Source organism: Xiphophorus maculatus, chromosome 21 (genome assembly GCF_002775205.1).
Source record: "Xiphophorus maculatus strain JP 163 A chromosome 21, X_maculatus-5.0-male, whole genome shotgun sequence".
In the NCBI taxonomy this organism is placed as follows: Eukaryota; Metazoa; Chordata; class Actinopteri; order Cyprinodontiformes; family Poeciliidae; genus Xiphophorus; species Xiphophorus maculatus.
The window spans coordinates 7,466,526-7,487,053 of record NC_036463.1 but is presented as its reverse complement, the minus strand read 5'-3'; the positions used below and the strand labels follow the sequence as shown (position 1 = coordinate 7,487,053).

The following is a 20,528-nucleotide window of genomic DNA, read 5'->3' as shown; positions in this document are numbered from 1 at the left end:
ACTTTGATTTTTATAGTTTAGCGCAGAAATTCAGTTTCATTGAAAAAGAAGAAACATTACATAAAACAAAATTTTTATATCCTTTGTTGCTTAAATGAAAGAAATTACATTTTGCTTTTCCTATCACTTTTTTCTTTCACTCAACTTTCCATCAGTATGCCTGGACATTGTTATTTGTGAACAGTTTGTTTAGACTTATGCTGTCTTACTTTCATTGTACATGGAATCAGTGTCTGCTGGATAACTGTCAAGTCAGCAGTTTTTCCCCTGATGACGTAGATAATAACATTTCTTTATTAGAGATCCTTTTTTATTGAAATTATTGAAAGAAATTTTGAAACTGAAATAAATTTTTATCTCTAAACAATCAAAATGAACAGAAATATATTTTACTTTGGTAAAAATGAAATAATATTTTGGGCTTCCTCCAACCTTGGGTCTGCATATTGACCATGAAAACACATTCTGTTTCTCAGGTTCTCCAAGATCTGATTTTTGGGATTTCTCTGTGGGCTGTAACAAAAACAAAAAGGTTTTGACTTTCACTGTAACAACAGATTAAACATTTATTTTAAGCATGTTTGTATAATTAGAACAGTCTTATTCTAAATGTTTATTTATATAAGTCAGTTGGCAATGGTTGCAGGCTTCCCCTACCGTTATTTTAAAATGTTAGGAATTAATTCTGCCTGTGCATCACAAAAGAAGAAATCAACAGCCATGTTTATTTTTTACTTATTTATTTATTTTTTGCTAATTCAAAGTGCATGATTTTCTAACAGAGTTTATTTGGACACATAGCTCAAAAGTTTAAATAACATGGAGGAAAAATGTGAGCAACAGCAAAATTGCAACTTGGTTGCAACCGATAAAGGAAAAAAGGAAAGGCGGTTAACTTATAAATTAATTATTTAATTAAGATAGAATTAAATAATGTTTTTAAACCATAAGATACAACAAAAGAAGATTAAAGACACTAAGTCCACAAAGTTGGATGTGTTGGTCTTTTTTTTTTTGTCATTTTGCCCATGCATGCACCACAAGAGCAGCTGAAAGTCATGGTTAATCTCTGTACAATATTTCTTTAAGTTCTGTAAACATGTTTTTTTTCTGACATACCATAAAAACATGTAAAGATAGATTTTGAATATAAGCTTCATCAAAGTATAGAAGCACAAATATTACAATAAAAAAAGAATTCGCAACAACACATTCATGGCAACCACATAAAAGCACAAGCATCAATGCTGATGGCAGGGTGATGAAAACGAAATAACTGAATTTTTTACAATAAGTTTAAAAATGAATCAGAATGCGTTTTACACTCTAATAATCTCTAAGGCTGTTTCTTTAAAATATTTAGTTTACAATATAATCATGCAATGCAAATAATTTTAAAATCAAGAAAATAAAACTAAAGAAGCTGGATTGATTGGAGAAACTCAGGAAGCTTGAGTCACCTCAGGCAGAACTCCCTTTCATGCTTACAATAGACAGCATTTCCATGAAAAATGGATGGACACAGTAACCTGTTTTTGAACCCTGAACATTAAGACCTCTGATCTTTAAGAGCCCTCAGAGACAAGTCAAACAGTGGGCGACTCAGATCAACCATATCCTTTTGTTGTCAGGTTCAGGGAAAGTCAAGGCCAGCTCAATAAGTCTTTATCTTGGCTTTGGTATGTGTGTATTTAAGTGTGTGTAAGTCAGCCAACATATATAAACTACAGAAAAGGGGCTGAAAAAAGGACTGTGGGGCTGTTCCTGTACATGCCCATCGGCAGAAGTGTGTATGTTGAAGTCAATGTTCAGCTTAGCAGCGCCTGGAAACTTCATCTGAGTGTCGGTCGTTCAGGATGCCAGCGTCTCGCACACAGAGGCTGTTTGTCTCGACCTCTCCACTCAGCTCTGTCGCTCGGTGGCTGACCCTTAATCAGAGGAAGGTTGTCTGTTGACGGATAAATCACTCCGCACCCAGGGCTGCTATCTGGGTCGCGTGTAGTCAGCTTGTCCCGTCAGAGGGCTGGCCTTCGGCCACCGGCCTTCCAGGGCTCACAGTGGGAGGGTACTGAGCTATTTGATGAGGAGGACCCTGCCCGCCATCGTCCCCTGGAGAATAATAGTCCACATTCTCTGCATGTTAATGTTTCTGTTGAGAGGCTCGGCTGCTGGTAGTCACTGAACACTGAGGAGACACTGACAGCCCACGTATTCGGCTGCCTACTCAGTTTTTCTGTCAAAATCTGCTGTAAATTCATATGTTTATCTTTCAAGTAAAATCATTTTTGATTTGAAATGATTTATATATGCAAATAAGATAATAAAACATCAGTTTAATCTTTTGTTTTTGAAAGTCTACACTGTCCAACACAGTTTTAGTTCTTTGTATAAAACTATCATGATTTAATCCTGCCTTAAGACAGATCTATGAAAAAGTATTTGGCATAAATAAATGTTTCAGATTATTCAAAAAATAACATAACTAAAATAAATACAAAAGATGATTTCATTTGATAAGGGGAACACATCCAAAATCATCCTGGCCCTTAGATAAGAAGTAACAACTAATATCCGCCAGAGTTTCCTCCATCAATCTGGTCGAAATTTGTTCCACTTTACTTTGCATGATTGTTTTAATTCAGGCACTTTTGTGGGTTTTGAACACAAGTAACCATCATCTAAGTTAAATTGAAGACAGGACTTTGATTAGGTCACTCCAAAACCTTCATTGATTTAGTGTTGTTTGTTTTTTGTTTTTCAGGTATGGACTTACTGGTATGCTTTGTGTCATTTTGTTGCTTCATACTCCACTTCACAAACTCATGATAAGATTAAATCTTCTTTAGTTGTACTTTCATTAATTCCAGAAAAGTCCAACTTAAACTGTATTTAATTACCTTTTCTGTACAAGAGGGGAATAACGTCCTCTGAATAAATTTAAAACTGATTTTACTTGTACCTTTAGTATGCCTTTGCTTGCCAAGTCTTTTCTTCCTAATTATTAAGGGATCAATGAAATGCGTGAGTCTACTTTAAATCCTTCAGAGTAATACAAGTGTTTAATATGCATTTTAAAATAGTAAATAAATTAAGGTATAACAAAAATTACATTTAATTGTAATATAAATATACTGATGTTTGCACATATTAAAATCTGTAACATTTCATTAATATGCTGTTAGCATGTGGTTAAAAATGCTTTTTAAAAATATACAGAAATGAATGAGTTAGTGGTTTTCTGGCTGAACGTATACAATTCCTGAAATCTTGAATGCATTTTAACTCAACGATTCATTAAATGTCCTCTGCAGAATTTGGGGAGAAGAACTTCAAACATCTGAACCATTTATGTTGCAGCAGGAAAACAGAAACACACAGAACAGTAGGACTGAAAATCTTTGTTTAGAACCTCGGTTCCGCTCTGCAAATAATACAGGAATCATAAAAACAGAAGATATACACTTAAAAAATTACAACATCCTAGAATGTCGTTAAGATTTTTAGCTAAAGCAGCAGTTTACTCTTCATTCTTTGTTGTTTGTTGAGATTACTATGACAGATTTTAGCTGGTGTTAACATTGCTGCCTACTGGTCTGCTGAAAATGTAAAGTTTAAATATATTAAAGTGGATTGTTAAGGCCACCAAACCATCAGTATCCTCCCAGAAAAGCATGAATCTTTACACGGCCTCTAGATCTAAAATGTTTCTATTTATATTTGAGAATAAGATTATAATCATGACATTTGATTTGATGGTTTCAGTGTAGATATTTCTAAAGGAGCTCCATGTGAGATTCTGCTTAAAGCTCCATGCAACCTTGGCCTGCTCCGATGAATGGGTGATTAGCAGGCTTTTGTTGCACCGGATGGGAGAGGAAGCAGACGCTAATGCAATCATTTCAATCAGGTGTGCTGGAGTTGAGGACATTTATCTTGACACAAGCATCACATTATAAACTATTAACAAAAAATGCATTAATTAAAAATAGAGAGCTTGAGAGTTTGCTCATTTGTTTGAGACAAATGAGTAAAGTTGCAAGATAGTTAGATGATTATTGTGAAAATAGTTAAAGTCACATACAGCTACAGTTAAGCCGATACACACATTTTCCAAAAGATAAGGCAGGTGGTATCACTTAAGACAAAATATATATTTTTTTAAATTTATTTATTTTATTTTCATCTGAACAAAATTTCTGCTCTTTTATGCCACTGAAATTCTTCCATGGCGTTAAACTGATGAAATGCTTCTTTCTTTACTGGTATTTTGAGGATTATCTTTGGTGATGAGCTCCAGTTCTGTGGAAAGCATCCTTACCATCACTTTAATCTTTATATTCTCAAGACTCTGACTTGGCTGTTCTACAACATTAAATTCACTCAGAAGAAATATGTTATTAAAATTAAAAATGTAAATAATTTAGGCAAAACCAGGAAAATAAGCTATAATATTTGTCTAGGTGCTGTAAATGAAACACAGATACTCCTTAACTCATCATTTTAACATTTTTATATGTTGATAAACTGTATGAATGGTAAATATAACACATGAAACCTTACTTATTTAACATACATTATATATATATATATATATATATATATATATATATATATATATATATATATATATATATATATATACAGTATATATTACAGTTTTGATTTTAATGCAGCTCACCAGATACTGCAGAAAATACTTTAGGTTTAGTTTAGTTTCTTTGTTGTTTGTAAATATTAAAAATCATGTCCTATTGAGACAAAAAAAAGGAAAGAAAGAAAATGATTGACACCCTAAACATAACTTCAAAGTCTCTGATTATAATTACCAGAAATTATGGCGAATTTGAGCACAGTCTAATTGAATAATGGAGATATCAGAGCAGGAGCGGGAGTGCGGAGTGATTTACCGCCCAGAGGAGTGTGCTTATCTCTCCCTCCGTCCTATGCAGGAAACACTGGGATGTCACCAGGCAGATTAAAAGCTTGGCACAGCTGATATGGAGAGCTCAAAATGGATGGGGTGGAGACCTCTCCTGGCTGTGCGAAAAGGACTGGAGGGGAGTGTACGGTCAGTGGGTTGACCTCCTGAGTCCTGTTTGGCACGGTTTCATTCAAAATCTGGGAATTCCACTGGAAATTAGGAGGCGGAAAAATGGATTCAACATCATCTAACTTGCAAGGAATGTTGAACAGTAAGCATAGTTTTGACTCAACTTGGGCCAGGATGCATTTTTTAAACACACCCCAGAGGAAAAGAGGAATTTATCAACATGTTGGCGCAAAATTAAAATATTTTTAGGTGGATTATTCTTCCAAAAAATAAAATTGTTAAAGTAAATCCACTTTAGTCAAGTTTGCTTCCTATAAATGCTGTTTGGCCACAAAATCATTGAATCATGACAGCTGCAATGGAAGGTATTTGCTCAAGGGCCAGAAATGAGGCACATATTTGATATTAAATGACACAACAGAGTCGAAGTGTGGTTACACATCAAAGCGCGCTGCCGGCATTTCAAATGCGCCTTCAAGAGTATTTTTGCTGCTTTAAGCAGGAGTTGATGGAGGCTGGCAGACACTCGAATTGAAGAAGTATATGCAGGCTGAAGAGAGGTGCTTGATGGGAACACTGGGAGACAGATCTGGAGGAGCAGCTGCACGGAGGACACTGGGACAAATATAGAAAGAGAACAAGAGCCAAAACATATCACACATTTTTTCCCATTAACAGCATAGGTTTGAATCTAACATGGCGCCAATTACTTTCTCTATAGTCGCGAGAGCGTAAAAATAGGCCTGGGCTGAAGTGGCAATACAAGCGGAACGCAGGGACAGATATCTCTGTCTTGGCGGCATGTGATTTTACTCTTAAACATGGATGACAACAACTTCTTAACATTGTCAGCTGTTTTATTATGAAATTCCTTATTTTCACACATTACCTGGTATGATATGCTGAGTGGAGAGGTTTTCATTTCAAGTAAAGTATGTTTGGCAGATTTATTTTTATTTAAAATGGGGACAAAACAAGAAGAAATACATTGTTTAGATTACAGCCCAAGGTTTGTTTCCTTCTAGTACCTTGGTAGGTTGATGTCAACATATAACAGATATATGACATGTGGCAGATGTCCCCTCTGAAATACGATGTCAAGCAATAAAACACAAGAGGAAACACGACTGCATGGCAAAAGTCTGTTGGAGCCGTTTTCCCCTCACGCTTTCAGCATCCTTATCTCTGCTGTGGAGAGCTGGAATGACGGGCAGGCTTGGGGCCTACCTGTTTACACTGACAGCTTCCTCCATTGTTCCCCTTTCAGCTTCCTTTGCAGGATTTTTCACATTTTTGTGCTTGTTGTTTTTTTGTTTTTTAGTCGACTGGGATCATGGGAGCGTCCGGTGGCATTCCTGAACGTCAGTTTGGTCGGGCTCAGCAGGAATTCTTTCCTACAGAACATATTATCCGTTTCATACACACCTGAGATATTTTTAAGGGGTTTAAGCTAAACACTGCAACAGAGAGGGATCACTTTATCCTTTTACGCGAAGCTGAAATCTGATGACTTCTCTAAAAGCTTTTGATTCCTTTAGTTCGGCCACAGGTTTACTGTGGAATGAAGTCATCCCCTCGTACGCTAATCTGTTTTACTACAGAAATAGATTTGGTTCAGTCCGGGTTTGGTTGCTGTTATGCAATCCGTGATAGTTCACGGTGAAGGATATGCATGACCAGCTAATAACCTCCTCCGTAATACGGTTCAATCTAATCTATTAGTGTCTACTACCCCTTTAAACTGAACTGTATTTCCAAAACCAGCAGTGTCACTGCAAGAGTATTTTTGTGGGGACAATAAAAGCCTGTATTTGCTATTATGAGAACGTTCATCTTAGCTGTCTGAATAGTGTCCCCATCTCACATCCACTATGTTGAAAAAGCTTAGTTAGGGCCGGCTAGACGTATAAGTAAACTTGGCAATAGCCATAGAATGGCTATCACAACATAAAATCTGTTGCAAATCTTATTTTTCTATTGATTTTCTTCAATAAGACAACAATTAACACATTTTACATGGATGGAAGAATACATAATGCAATTATGAAAGAAGGTTATTTATCGAGAGTTGTACACAAGTATCTTAATGGAAAGTTTAGTGGAAGGAAAATGTATGGATAAAATGTTGCTCAAGACACATCAAAAACTGCTGTGTTTTTATTGGTCTGGTAACACTGTAACTTTTGGAGAAAAATAATTATGGGTTTCCATAAACTGCAAGCAATAATTATAAAAAAGGACGAAAATATACATAAAAATATAGTACTTTTTGGATTTCATTACTGCCATAAATTTAACATCTTACACTTTCATGTTGAAAACAAGTGCTCCTCTGTAAGGGTCCTGAGAATCGAAAACACTTTAATCCCTATTCTGGAAAGAGGTCCTTAATGAGATTAGAGACCTGCTAGTATTTTATAAAGTGGACACTAACTTACCATCTGTCATTCAGAAAAGCTTGCTCACATTATTTTATTTCTCAATTTAAAACAGCAGAGCTGTTTAGAAAATATCCACAAAAACACACAAAAACACACACAAAAAATATGTTTACACAATTTCAGCCGTTGGTAATGATTTTGGAAGATTTTTCTTCACCACTATTAATGTTCTTCCTAAACAAAATCGATTTAAAAATAAAACATGTAATTTATCTCAATGGTTTTTGGACCAGTTCTTGGGCCTCCTATGATAGCTCCATAAGGTGTGACATACCTTCCCAAAGAGGATTTCCAAGCTTTGCACCTGCAGTGAAGATTACCTCTGAGCAAAGATTAAGCAAATTGCCAATGATGGTGTCTCCTGGAATAAACTCCTACTGTCAGTTAGCTCAGCAACAGTGGTGCAGTGCAGCACGCAATGAGAATCCATGGATCTTTTAAAAATATTTGGGACTCTAATGTTAATAAAGGTGAGCTTTTTTTTGTTTCCATTTGTTTGCAAGTTCAGTTTTGTTTGACGTATTTACTGCTTTGTACTTTGAGTGTTGCAGGTATCAGATAAGCATAGGTTTTTCTGTAAGTGCTTGAAAATACTTACATTTAGAAAAGATAGATGAAAAGTTCTACTGCTAATTTTACCCTAATCATGTGGGTTTTGTACATAAAAAATGTTTTAAAAAAATGACAAAATTACTTAAAATTTATAATGAAATAATTGAATAAAAAATGTTTATGAAAAGGGTAACAAAAGGTTCTGTAGCTCTTTAGAAGCATATATGTGCATCGATGTGTTTTTCTGGCTAGCTTAGCAGAAGGTAGGTCATGTTAGTTGATGACCACTACCTGACAAAGTAAACAACATATGCTTGGCAAGAGGTTAATCAGGTGTTTACAAGAACTGTTTATGTTGCCTCAAACACAACCTTAGCAAAGCCCCTAATAAACACGCTTACAAACCCTTAAAACAGCAAAAATTCTATGTGCTAACATGTAATTGAGTTTCTTCAGCAGAGGAATGAGAAACAAAGTTTTTTTTTACTAAAGAACAGCAGCCACATCAGTGACCTTCTGACATGGCACTCATTTAGTCACTCTTGAAAGAGGGAAAGACCAAAAAACAGGCCTCCTAAATGAGGAATAATGTGTATTGGTGAGTTATAAGGCAGGAAATGCTAGAAAATAGCTATTTGCTTAAACTTGTCTATAGTCAGATCAATAATTTAAAAAGTTTAAAGCATCTTGGAACATGAAAAGCAAGACGAGATGAGGACTCCTGTTCATTTTACTACATTCATTTATTTAATGTCTTCAAATAAACCAAAGTCAAGACAGAAAAAACCCCATTTAATCTCTTGCTTTTAGAAGGTAAAAAAATATGTATACTGTCTTATCAAATTCATTGTAAATTTGAATAACTCTGCAGCTTTTCCTGTTGTGGTTCCAAGGTTTTACTTGTTCAATTACTAGTTAGCACAAATACAACTCAATTAAATTAGCAATCTTGTTGCACTGAAGGAAATTTGCAAACCGAGGATTAGAACAATGAAGCAAAGAAATGTTAGTGCCTTTGAATGTGGCATAGTTGTTATTGCCATGCTTCTCTGATTATTTCAGAATCTGCTGATTTTCTGGGATTTTCATTCACAAATATCTCTCAGGTTTACAGAGAATGGTGAGGGAACAAAAAAGTATCCAGCTAGCACCAACTGTGTGGACTTAACACCTAGCTGATGTCAGAGGTCAGATGAAAATGGACCTAAGTGGTACGAAATAACGGAAAGGCAACAGTTGCCCAAGTACTAAGAAGACCACCTCAAATGGCATAGTATTAGTTAGAGTAGGAAACCAAGATTACAATTTATTGAAGCTTGCCAAAATTGGAAATTAACAGATTATAAAAATCTGTTAATTTTTACAAATGAACAGATTTATAAAAATTATAAATCTGTTTATAATTTCTGATATCAAGACTGGTCCAATAAGTCTTGATATCAGCTGAAACATTCAGATGATATAGGATCACATCCATCCAGTCTGGCTTCAGTGCTTCAGTCTGCCAGGTGTTGGTTCAATTTTGTGGAGGATATTTTCTTATTTTTGGCTTCTTTGTACCAACTGAGCATCAATTTAGCACCTCAACCTATTTGAATGCTGTTGTTGACAATGTGTGTCCTTTTATGGCCCCATAACAGGTTGGTTACTTCCAGCATTTATTGCCCCCTAAGGTAAAATCCTCTCCAACTTCAATGGAGTTCACTGTTCTCCAATTACCTAAACCATTTCCAGATATCAATTCAAGATAATCCAACCAATTTACACAAAATCCAGATGTGTCGTGCTGCCTCTGTGTTGAATGCATGTCACAAACAATGAAGAAAATTCTGAAGGTCCAACCTGGCACTAGTAATGCAGTGCACTTAGTAAAGTAGACAATGAGTGCATATTAGTTATAAATTGTATTGTTACTAAGACAAAAGCACAAATGTCAGTGACCCATGTAAAGATCTCAGACAAAAGGTCAGCTGTTGTTTGTTTGCAGAAGGAAAGTTATTTTATTGACCAACCTCTACTGCTGAGTTTATGGCAATGGGTCAGGAAGTGGGGGAGAAGAGGGCATGTAAAACTTTTATAGTAGTGTACTTGGATTAGGAAGTAGAAGCAATAAAACACAAAGGTAGAAAATCCTGTTCTTTTCTAAATGTCTTCTTAAATCTTTATTTGCAGTCAACCAGAGAAGATGAATGAAACTGGGCTTCGGAGGACCCTTCCTGACCAGACATCAGGGAGCGGGCACACCTTTGACACTTCGCACCACCCGAGCATCACCAACACCATCCTGTCAAAGCGGGTCTGCTTCTACAAAAGTGGGGATCCTCAGTTCAGTGGCCTTCGAGTGGTCATCAACAACCGGACCTGTAAAACGTTCGATGCGCTCCTGGACAGTCTTTCCAAGAAGGTTCCCCTGCCATTTGGAGTCCGGAACATCACGACTCCTCGAGGGATTCATGGCATCAATACTCTAGACGAGCTGGAGGATGGGAAATCGTACATCTGTTCCGACACCAGGAAAGTCAAGCCCATTGACCTGGCCCTGGCCCGGAGGAGGCTACCACCTTGGTACCATGCGAGACCTGTTAGTTCTCGCCACAGGACAGCAAGGTTTTTCCCAGGCAGGAAAAACATCCACAGAGACGGCATAGGGGTAATTCGTACACCCAAAAAACTTGTGGTTTTCCGCAATGGAGACCCCTCCATCAGGCATATTGTGGTGCTACACAAGAAGACTACACCAAATTATGAGTCTATCCTGGGACACATCTCAGAGTTGATGCAGTTCCATGTGAGCAAACTACACACTCCGGATGGACGACGGGTAAGAGTTTTCCATCACTACCACACACAGTCATTCCTTTCGTGCAAATACTGACCCTTACAGTACTAACATGAACTTGAACCTGGCAAGAAGTGACCGTCACACGAGGTGAAAAAGTGAAAGGCTTCTTTTCCAGCTCATCTAATACCCCCAGCACCTTGCAGAAGCATTAGTACCCCTTAAACCTTTTCACATTGTGTCATGCTACAAATGTCAATGTATTATACTGAGGTTTGCAACAAATCACTTTCAAGAACCACCTAATAAGTTGATTACATTTCACTGACCACAGTTATATCTAGCATCTTAAAATGGAAAGAATAGTCATGTCTGGCTGCAACCTCGCAATGATAGGTTAGGCAGTAAGAGCATTTCTGGTGGAGCAGCCATGAGCTACCAGCGACAGGGAATCTGGTCAGAATTGTTGGGAAGGTGGATGGAGCTAAATACAGGACAATCCTGGAAGAAAACATGTTAGCGGTTGCAGAAGACGTCTGTCAGGAAATTATGAAATGCATTTTCATTCTACTTCATAAATCTGCACTACTTTGTGTTCATTTAGCACATGAATTCCCTATAAAAACTAAAATTTGTGGTTGTAACATGACAAAGTGTAAAAAAAGTTGAAAGACGTGGGAATTCTGGAGAACTGTTAAATATTGGTTCTCATTTATATCCAAGTCTTGATGGATTTCCCAAATGCTACCTCAAAAATCCCATGAAGAAACAGAAGATTGTTTTGTAGAGGTTAAGTTAAAAGAATGAGTAAATATTTAATAAAGATTTATAACATGGAATAGTTAGAGATGGACTACTACAAAGTGATTAAATATTTATTTTCTATCTGCTTCAGATTGATGGTCTTCCAGGTTTGATTTTGTGCTCTGGAAGTGTGGTGGCTGTAGGCAGGGAGCCTTTCAGGCCTGCAGTGTATGGTGCAGATAAATCTCCAAGTCCAACAAGGCGACCTACCAAGCAAAGGGCTTATAAAAGACAAAAGACATCAGTCTGTAAGTAAAAAAGAAGTTGGTTTATTTATTTATTTATTTAGGAGAACAATTGTAGATGTATTTTAAAGAAGTGTGCTTGCTAGCCTTTCATTAGCATGGCGTATAAGTGCTGCAGTAATCTGCCATCCCTCAAGGGATAAAGCTTGAGAAAGTGCTGAGGTGATAATATTGTATGTAATGCTGTAGATGACCTACATGCACAGGTTTGCAGGCTAATGTTCTTGAGGAGCAGCCATTCAGTCTGTCTAACTTCTCTTATTCTTTTCTTTTCTTTTCTTTTCCTTCATGCTTCTCTGGAAACTTCTGGCATTTTTATTTTTAATTTTCCATCTATTTAAAACCCTTTTTGGATCTTCTGGACTCTCTGAAAAGCCAAAAAAATGACACCTTCATTTTCTTCAAAGTCTAGAAATTTCTCTACGTCGTCTGAGAGATACATCGTCCATCAGATTCACAACAGTGTTGGCGAGAACTCCTGTGATCTACCAACTAACTCCATTGAGTCGGGTTCAGATCGAATACTGGAGTCTTTGGCAGAGACGGAGGAGGACACCTGTCTCAGCAACAGGAATGGTGATGAAGGGCAGGACAGCGTTCTGCCCAATGACGACAACATTGAGAAGTCCTTTCGGGTGAATCAGGATGGCAGCATGACGGTGGAGATGAAGGTACGACTGACGATTAAAGAAGAGGAAACTGTTCACTGGACGACCACCCTGACACGTTCAGTTGCTGCAGATCAGGCTGATGTGGCATGTTTGCCAGATCCAGAGCAGGAGGTTTGCTCAAATCATTCTCAAACTTCTGCTACTTCCACAGACATTGTCTTTAAGGACAGAACCAGAGACGGCAATGACGATGATCCACCGTCACTTGGAAATGGAGCTGTCAGTGACACTTTTCAGGAGGAGGATGATAATAAAGACCACAATGGGTCTTTGCCATTATCAAGAAGAGTCCCTACCCCAGGGTGCAAGAAAATAAGCAAACTCCGAGCTTCTGTGGAGAGCATTAAGTCTGTAACTATGGATGAAATTGGAGAAGGAAAGACTGGTTCTTATATTTTCAGAGAAGAGACAGAGAACAGGACAATAACAGAGCAGTTCTACATGGAGAATCAGAACAGGGCAAAACCAGTTCCCAAACCAAGACAACACGGCTCTGTGGATGTCAACAGCAGAGATATTTCTGCATTCAAATCCACTGAAATTATGCAGACTGAATCGGGCGGAGAGGACGTTACTGAAGCAGTCTTGCATATATATGAACAGACATGTCATGACAATTTTCTTGCAAATGTTGGTGCTCATGGTATGTCTGCATCTGGAGCTACCTCAGAAACCAGGCAGCTTTGCTCCAGTAATGAATTTGAACCTTCACCTTCACCAGCCTTTGAGCCAGTTAGTACGTACAGAACTGACAGCAGGTCTGTAACATCAGATTTGCACCTGGCCTCTCAAAAAGCTGGCGCAGTCCAAGGAGCAAAAACAGAAACACTCCAGCAATTTACAAAGAGTCACAACAAGCCCGTTGAAAAAGAGGTTAGGAAAGATCTGAGGGTTTTCTCAAAACCTAAACTGGTTGGGAAACATGTCAGGCTGGTTATGATGCCAGGTAAGAGACAAAGGAAGAGTTCAACAAAAGCAGCTGAAAAACATAAAACAGTGAAACCTTTCTCAAGCGCTGTCTTCATCAAGAAAATTTATGGAGCTAAAATAAAGACAACAAAAAACATAAAAAGGAGAGTGACACCAACCTGGAACAACTTACCAAAGCCAAATGCTAAAAATGTAAATTTTCAGTTGTCTTTGAAAGAAAAGAACAAGCAAATGTTGTTTAACACACAAACTGAAACAAGTCATCCACAAAGAGAACTGAGCAAAAATGAGTACTTGCATATTAATAAAGATGTGCCATTGCAATCATTTTACCCCTCCAGTTCTATTGCTAAAGAGTATGTAGAGAATTGGCTTGAGATGGCCCATTCAAACCCATCATCAAACCAAGACAAAGAAAGTCAAATAGCAGGAGGGTTTTCTGCACAGAAAAAAGTAGGAACATTTTCGGAGGAAACATCAGAAACAAGCAAAATCTTTGAACTCTCTTCACCAGAAAATGTGATCTCCCCTTCAGTCAAGCTTAGAGTACAGTCTTTCGAAAACAAATCAATGCCTGCAGAGGAGAAAACCAGAGTTAGGCCAAAAAATTCTGACAACTGTACAGCATATGCAAATAGAGAAAACTACAACAGCTTAAGCCAGAAAGATACACAAGCTATGCCTCTTCTAAATGGGATCTGCTCTGAAATACTTCCTGTGAGAACTGAGACAGAAGAAGACATGGCCACACTTACTGGTACACTTTCCATGGAGCTACCACCACCTCCGCCTGATCTACTGAATGCAGATGATTTCACAAATGATGCAATATTTACAACCAGCAGCCCTATGAGCAGTCAAAGATCACATAATTATTCACTAAGTAGTAGTCCTACTTCTGACAAGGTCATATCACCAGATGATACCACATTGGAAAAATCATCTTCTCAGAGCAAGAATCAACAGGGAGCAGAATTATCCAGAACACCATCCATTAAAAGAGCTCCTTTGGTCAGTAATCGCTCTCTGGAAAAACAAATGTTTCTCAGAAAGGCCACTGTGGATAAATATGTTTCACATAACAATGAGAATGAAGAGAGCAAGGCATTATCCACTCCCATCAGCACTACTGGAAATGAAATCTGTTCAACAGGGACAACACAACAGGTTGAAGTCACATCAGAGGAGACCAAGCAACCAGTCTTAGAGGTGGGCACTCCATCCTTCTGTACTTCTGTGTCTCCACTTAGCTTAACCTCTGATGGAAGAATGTCTTCTTCCAGTATTGTATCAAGTGAAACATCTGCTGTGGGGAATATTCCATTTCACATAACAAAAATTGAGACACAATCACCTAAGAGTTTGATGAAAAGAGCAAAATTAAAAAGCAGTCCATCTCCAGAAAGGAAGTTCCACAACAAGAAGTCCTCTGAATTTCAAAATACTTCTCCAAAACTATCACCAATGACTAGACGCCTCCTGGATAGACAAGTTCTTTCAAATAAAGGACCACAAAAACCTGAAACACCCAATGCTAGCCCATTAACAGAGAGAAAACACGATGAAACAAAAGAACTCCAGAGAACTTCCCCAGGCTCTAAATCTCTAGATATGGTCTCACCACCCGGTAGGCAAAAACTCAGCAAAAAGCTGCTTCCAAGAAACCTCTCTTTGGACAGCCCTTCAGAACCACACAAAAGGAAACCAAAGAAAACATCATCCCAAATAGAAATCCACCAAACAGCACAGATGGAAGCTGATAACAGTGATGACGGTAAGGTCTCAGGAGGAGATCAAGATATATCTGTGATACCAGAGTCGAACATGAAGCCAGTCCTTGAGAAGATCTGCTACTCAATAAAATCAATAAGACAAATTACCAAGAATAAACATCCATCCTGTTTGGAAAAGTCCAACAGCATGCCTGACTTTTCCTCTCATGTGGCCTCAACATTTGGCTCCTCATCTAAAGTTCTTCTTGCTTTTCTGGCTGTTATGACCTTGAAGGAAGGCTTGACAAACCTGAATATGAAAGAGCTAAACGCAAACAACGTCAGCTGTGCAGAGGCATTAAAAATGATTGATTCTCTCAAAGAAATTGCCAACATCGAGGACTCCCAAAGACTGAGAACAAGTCTATCAGATTTGCAACAATCAGCTTCAACGCAGCTTCTGCAAAGCTGGAGGGGTTTCCAGGAACTTGGCGACAGATCCAAAACACGCAGCGTAACACCTAACACTTCAGAAACTGGACTTGGGATTGTAGCAGTTCCTGAACTAGACTGTGGCATTGGAGAAACGGTTATTAATGAGCTTATTGAAAACCTAGACATTCCTCAGAAGCTAAAGGAAGAGTTGGTTTCTTTTTCAGAAGCTGTAGATGATGGTAGGCATAGAGGAAGTATGCCTTCTGCCACACCGAGGCTGTTGGCAGACCAAAGCAATCATGAAGATACACAAAACATCTCAAACGAAGACTGTGTTGCTCAAGATGACAAACAAAATGCTGATGTGAAGTCTACTGTTCAAATAGTAACTAACATTAACCAGCCAAAACAACCAGAAAAGGACAGAACTGCTGTGCTTTCCGAAGCAGCAACATACAAACCATTAGGTCAAACAACTGAGGACAATGGGTGCCAAGATTGGTCAAATTCTGTTTCTAATATCAAAAATATCCCACAAGAAAAGTATATTTGCAGTACCACATCTCCAAACTTACAGTCATGTAAGTATGTAGCAAGCAAAGGTAATCTGGAAAGGCATGAGCAGCACCAGCAGGCATATATGAGTGAGAAATCAACACAAGAAAGGGCAAAAATTAGTGGAGATGTGTGCAGTGAGACAAAACCTGTGAAGCAAGAGCTGTACATGGATTGTAGGCAACTAACACAAAGTAAGAAAAACTTAGAGACAGAATTAACCCAGAATGCTAAATCAGCTCCCGATGAGGAAACTCAGATGATACCAAGTGCCAGTCAAGATTATTGTGAGCAAGGTCCAGAAAAGAGAGCAGAAGTTACACATCCAGGGATAAAACAAGAGGTCAGTGCAAGTTCTAACCTTGGTAATCGGCCTGTGGAGAAGCAGCCAAGCTCAAACTATTATGTGGAAGTTGATGTAAAAGGGAATAAGGCAATATTAAATACAGGTGGTGAAAAACTGCAAGAGGGAGATTCAACAGAGACTAAAAGTATGGTATTACAAGGCCAAATGGACAGTATGGGATTAAGTTTAAGTACCGATCATAGTATAGGAAGCTCAGATGTAGAAGAGACATGTTCAGAGGAAGCTCAGCCTGAAGTTGATTGTAAAAAACTGCAGGTTATTATTGAAGAAAGTTTGTCTGGCAATGAGGAAGAGGAGGAGGAACCCCTTCCTAAGTTTGCAGAACAAACAAAAAAAGGTAGAGAGTTGGAGGCTTTGACAGAGGAGCCGGAGGAAGATCAGGTTAGCTCAGAAGATGAGGCCCAGTATACCGAGGAGCCAGAACAGCAAAGTTCTCCTGAAGGAGACTCGATTGATCTATTAGAAAATTCTGATGTATGCAGCAAAAACGAGGACAGCAGTTTGATAATATCTGAAAGTTTAGAAAAGATTTTTAGATTTAATGTTGATGACAGTGGCAATGATGACAGCAGCTGTGAGGAGCATGTGGATGAAGTGCAGCCAAAAGATGAAAATAAGCAAAAGAGAAGCTTAGCTGAAGAAAATTTAAGTTACTATGAAAAAGACTGCAGTTCTGAGGAGGAACAAGCAAGTAAGGTAGAAAAATTTAAGGAAAGCTATGCACAAAATCAGGAAATTCCACTGACAGCACAGCTGGAAGAGTCAAATGACGAGGCAGTTGTGGAAGGTCCTAAACAGCAGTCTGAAGAAGTCACAACCCAATCTGTTGCAGAGCGAGTGACTCTTCTAGAAAAGCAGGTGGCTGAAGCCCAGAAATCACACCTTGCACCAAAAAGTTCCACAATCAGACGTTTCTCTCAAAGAAAATCCCCTCCAGAGTCAGAAGATTTTCCGTCTGAGTCAACCATGTCCGAGTTGGCTCTCTGCACCCGATCGGCTCCTCAGTCATCGTTATCTTTCAGCTATGACTCGAGTGGCGTTATAACCACAGAGCCTGAGGGAAGTAGAGTCAAATCCATCAGGGAAATGTTTTTAGCAAGGAGTGACAAAGACATCCAGCAGAGTGGCTTCCTGAGTCCCAACTTATCGGAGCAGAGAGGAGAGACCTCAGGCAGTGGAGGTTATCAGTCTCAGACCTCCAGCGACCTATCGGGTGCTGAAGATGACTCAGCACGGAAATCCATCTCAAAAGGCTTTGTGAGGAGGGCAATTGAAATGCTCTATGGCAAAAAAGACCTTGAACCCGAGGAAGACAGTGAAAGACCCCTTTCAGAGCCGGATCAGACAAAGAGGGAACCTTCAAGCATATTTCCACCATTCCATGCAGCTAGATCCAAAGCAATGTCTGAATTATCCTACTTCAGTTCCTCCACTGCACTGGACATCTTCAGTGAAGCAACGAAATGCATTGCTTTCAATGCACAAGTGGGGCCTGGAGACAGTGTTCCTATTGACAACGGACGTTGGCTCCTTAGAGAAAACACATCAATGAGAAAGTCAGTGTCAGACCCAGCTGGAATAAACAAAACCTTTACAAACACATTTCACCTGGACCAATTACATAAAGACACAAACGAGAAGACTCCATATTCACTGTTCAGTGCAAAGCCAGAGTTAGAAGACGAGACCAAATCCCAGCCTGGAAAGTGCACCTACTTCTCTCTGCCTTATGCCAGCGAATCAGAGGTGTGTCAGGAGGAAATGAGCACTGTAAGCAAGAGCAGCAAAACTGAAGACAGTGATGAGGAGACAAAGGACGCTTCAGAGAACAGCAAAACATGGGCAGAGAGAAACGGCACTTTGCCCAGCATTGGTGTTGCAGACTTTAAGATGAAAGACAATAAAGTGCACCCACTGGTGGAGCTGCCATCTGATGGTGAGGTTGTGGTGGTACAGCCTGGGAGAGGTCAAGTTGTTAATAGAAGAATTCAAGAGCCTGATGTTTTGGACTTACTGTACTCTTTCTGTGGGGAGCATTGTCCCATACTATGAAAGTAAAAAAACCTCTCACCCCAAGTTTTAGCTAATATTAAGGAGTACACAGGGTTACAGCGTAATATTGTTATTGGTGCCTACATTTTAATGTTGTCATGGCCTTGAATGTCAACTAATTTCAGCTAACTTTCATGTAAAACATCATGCCATAGTTGTGAATTCACTACGTTCTAAAGTTGTGTGAAAAAGTTTATGGTGACTTAGATTTTACAGGTTTCAATTGTTCAGACTTCTCATTGGATTTTTATTGCTTTGTCAGAAATTTTCATAAAATCTGTGACAGATCTATGGGTGTAGGCGCCCCAAGCAGAATTTTATTTTCTAGGCCTCTTCCAAGTCAAACACTTCAGCTGTATATCATGTAGATTTATTATGGACAGAGTTACATATTTTAAGACTTTGTGGTACAAAGTCCCCCAGATTTACCTGGTCAACTGACAGCTATCGACATCCTCCACAAGGAGGCTAAGTCAAAATTATATGCCCAAAAAGTGTATGTGTATACTTTTTACGCATATTAGTAAAAAGTTGATGGAAGTGATGGGTAGGAAATGACGCACAAATATAATTTTATATTGGTTTAATTCAATATTACAATGTTCAGCCTTACCAAAATTAAATGCTTGAAATATTTCCTTCTATGTAGAATGAACTGATTTAATGTATGGTTTTCTCTTGTTAATCTCAAATACTGAACTAAGTAAATCTTTTGATTACACAATATATAACCAAAGGCTTTATTTAGCTCAATAATTCAGTCATCATTGTATTTTACTGATATGCATCTGTAATCTCTGTTGGTGGCCTCAGGCCTACAAAGTTACCTTATACTTCAGATCAGCCTGAAGAAAGAAATTTGAATCAAGTTAAAATTATGTAGGTATTAACTCCCTTTGCAGAATATGTTTCTGTAGGCAATTTGTTTTCAGGCTGTTGCAAAGGCATGACTAATCCCAATTTCTTTTCCTTTATTTATGAAAAATTGCTTTTTTACCCTCTATTCTTAGTTTTTAATCACACAACCTGTTCAGGAACTAAAGATCTCCAGAAAACATGCAAAAATATTGATAAAAGAAAGACTGGGAAATTACAAAAACATGACTGTCTTACTGCCTGATGGAAAACTCTAGTTTAAAGCCTTCACACCATATGTTTTAGGAGCTTGTCCACATTAAGCATTTCCTGTATTTGCCTGTAAAAAAATCAGCCAGACTCACTGAAATCTCAGTTTAAAACTCTTTAGCAACATTAAGTCCCTGCAAAAGTCTGGAAACAAAGTCAATCTAACTGAGGGAGTTGGTGAGGACTGCAATTGCAGCTCAGGTTAAACCTGGTTTCTTTTCTTAAAATGAACCCGAACTGTAGAAATTACTTGTAAATACTGTGGTTGTTGTGTAAATATTTGTTTTTAATAGCTGGACCTAAAAATGTTAGGTTTAGAATGAAGTGATGTATGCTTTACAATCAGGCAGCTGTGATATTTTTGTCTTTTTAAGCTGATGTGTAAGAATAAAAGTGTGTTTGCAAGTACCTGCTCGGCTTTTTGTCAGCCAGCCTAAATCAGCTCTCATAGATCCTGACTGTTTCTATCAACTGAGATGACCTTTGTGCACCAGACAACAAAGAAATGCCATTGGTGGTCGTTGAGTGAAAGACACCTAAACAAGCTCGGCTCTGTTGTTTGTCTCTTCCTGATTCGTATCAACTCCTGAGGAGGAGTCAGTGGAGAACTCGGGTTTTCTCCCCCTCTGTTTGAGGAAGCGTTTGTGTTGTTCTAAGGCTGTTTTGCTCTTCAGAAGTTGCCATCGAGCAGCCCCGTGTTGTGACAGGAGCGTTGAGGAATGTGCTAAGAGGGGAGTGTTTACATCTTCAAGCAAGAAAGTTCCCACCATTTAAAACAGTCACGACTCAAATTGATCCCATTAGATTTGA

The 20,528-nt window shown here is 38.4% G+C and overlaps 1 protein-coding gene across 1 annotated transcript; it reads left to right on the top strand.

Moving 5' to 3' along the window:
- The first annotated feature begins 7,899 nt into the window (after positions 1-7,899).
- On the top strand, positions 7,900-14,734 carry LOC111606281 (oxygen-regulated protein 1-like). The gene is made up of 5 exons (XM_023326786.1): positions 7,900-7,961; positions 10,216-10,864; positions 11,718-11,874; positions 12,247-13,124; positions 14,723-14,734. Exons 2-5 carry the CDS (start codon positions 10,229-10,231, stop codon positions 14,732-14,734), a joined length of 1,683 nt encoding a protein of 560 aa, XP_023182554.1. The 5' UTR covers positions 7,900-7,961; positions 10,216-10,228.
- Positions 14,735-20,528: the final 5,794 nt, after the last annotated feature.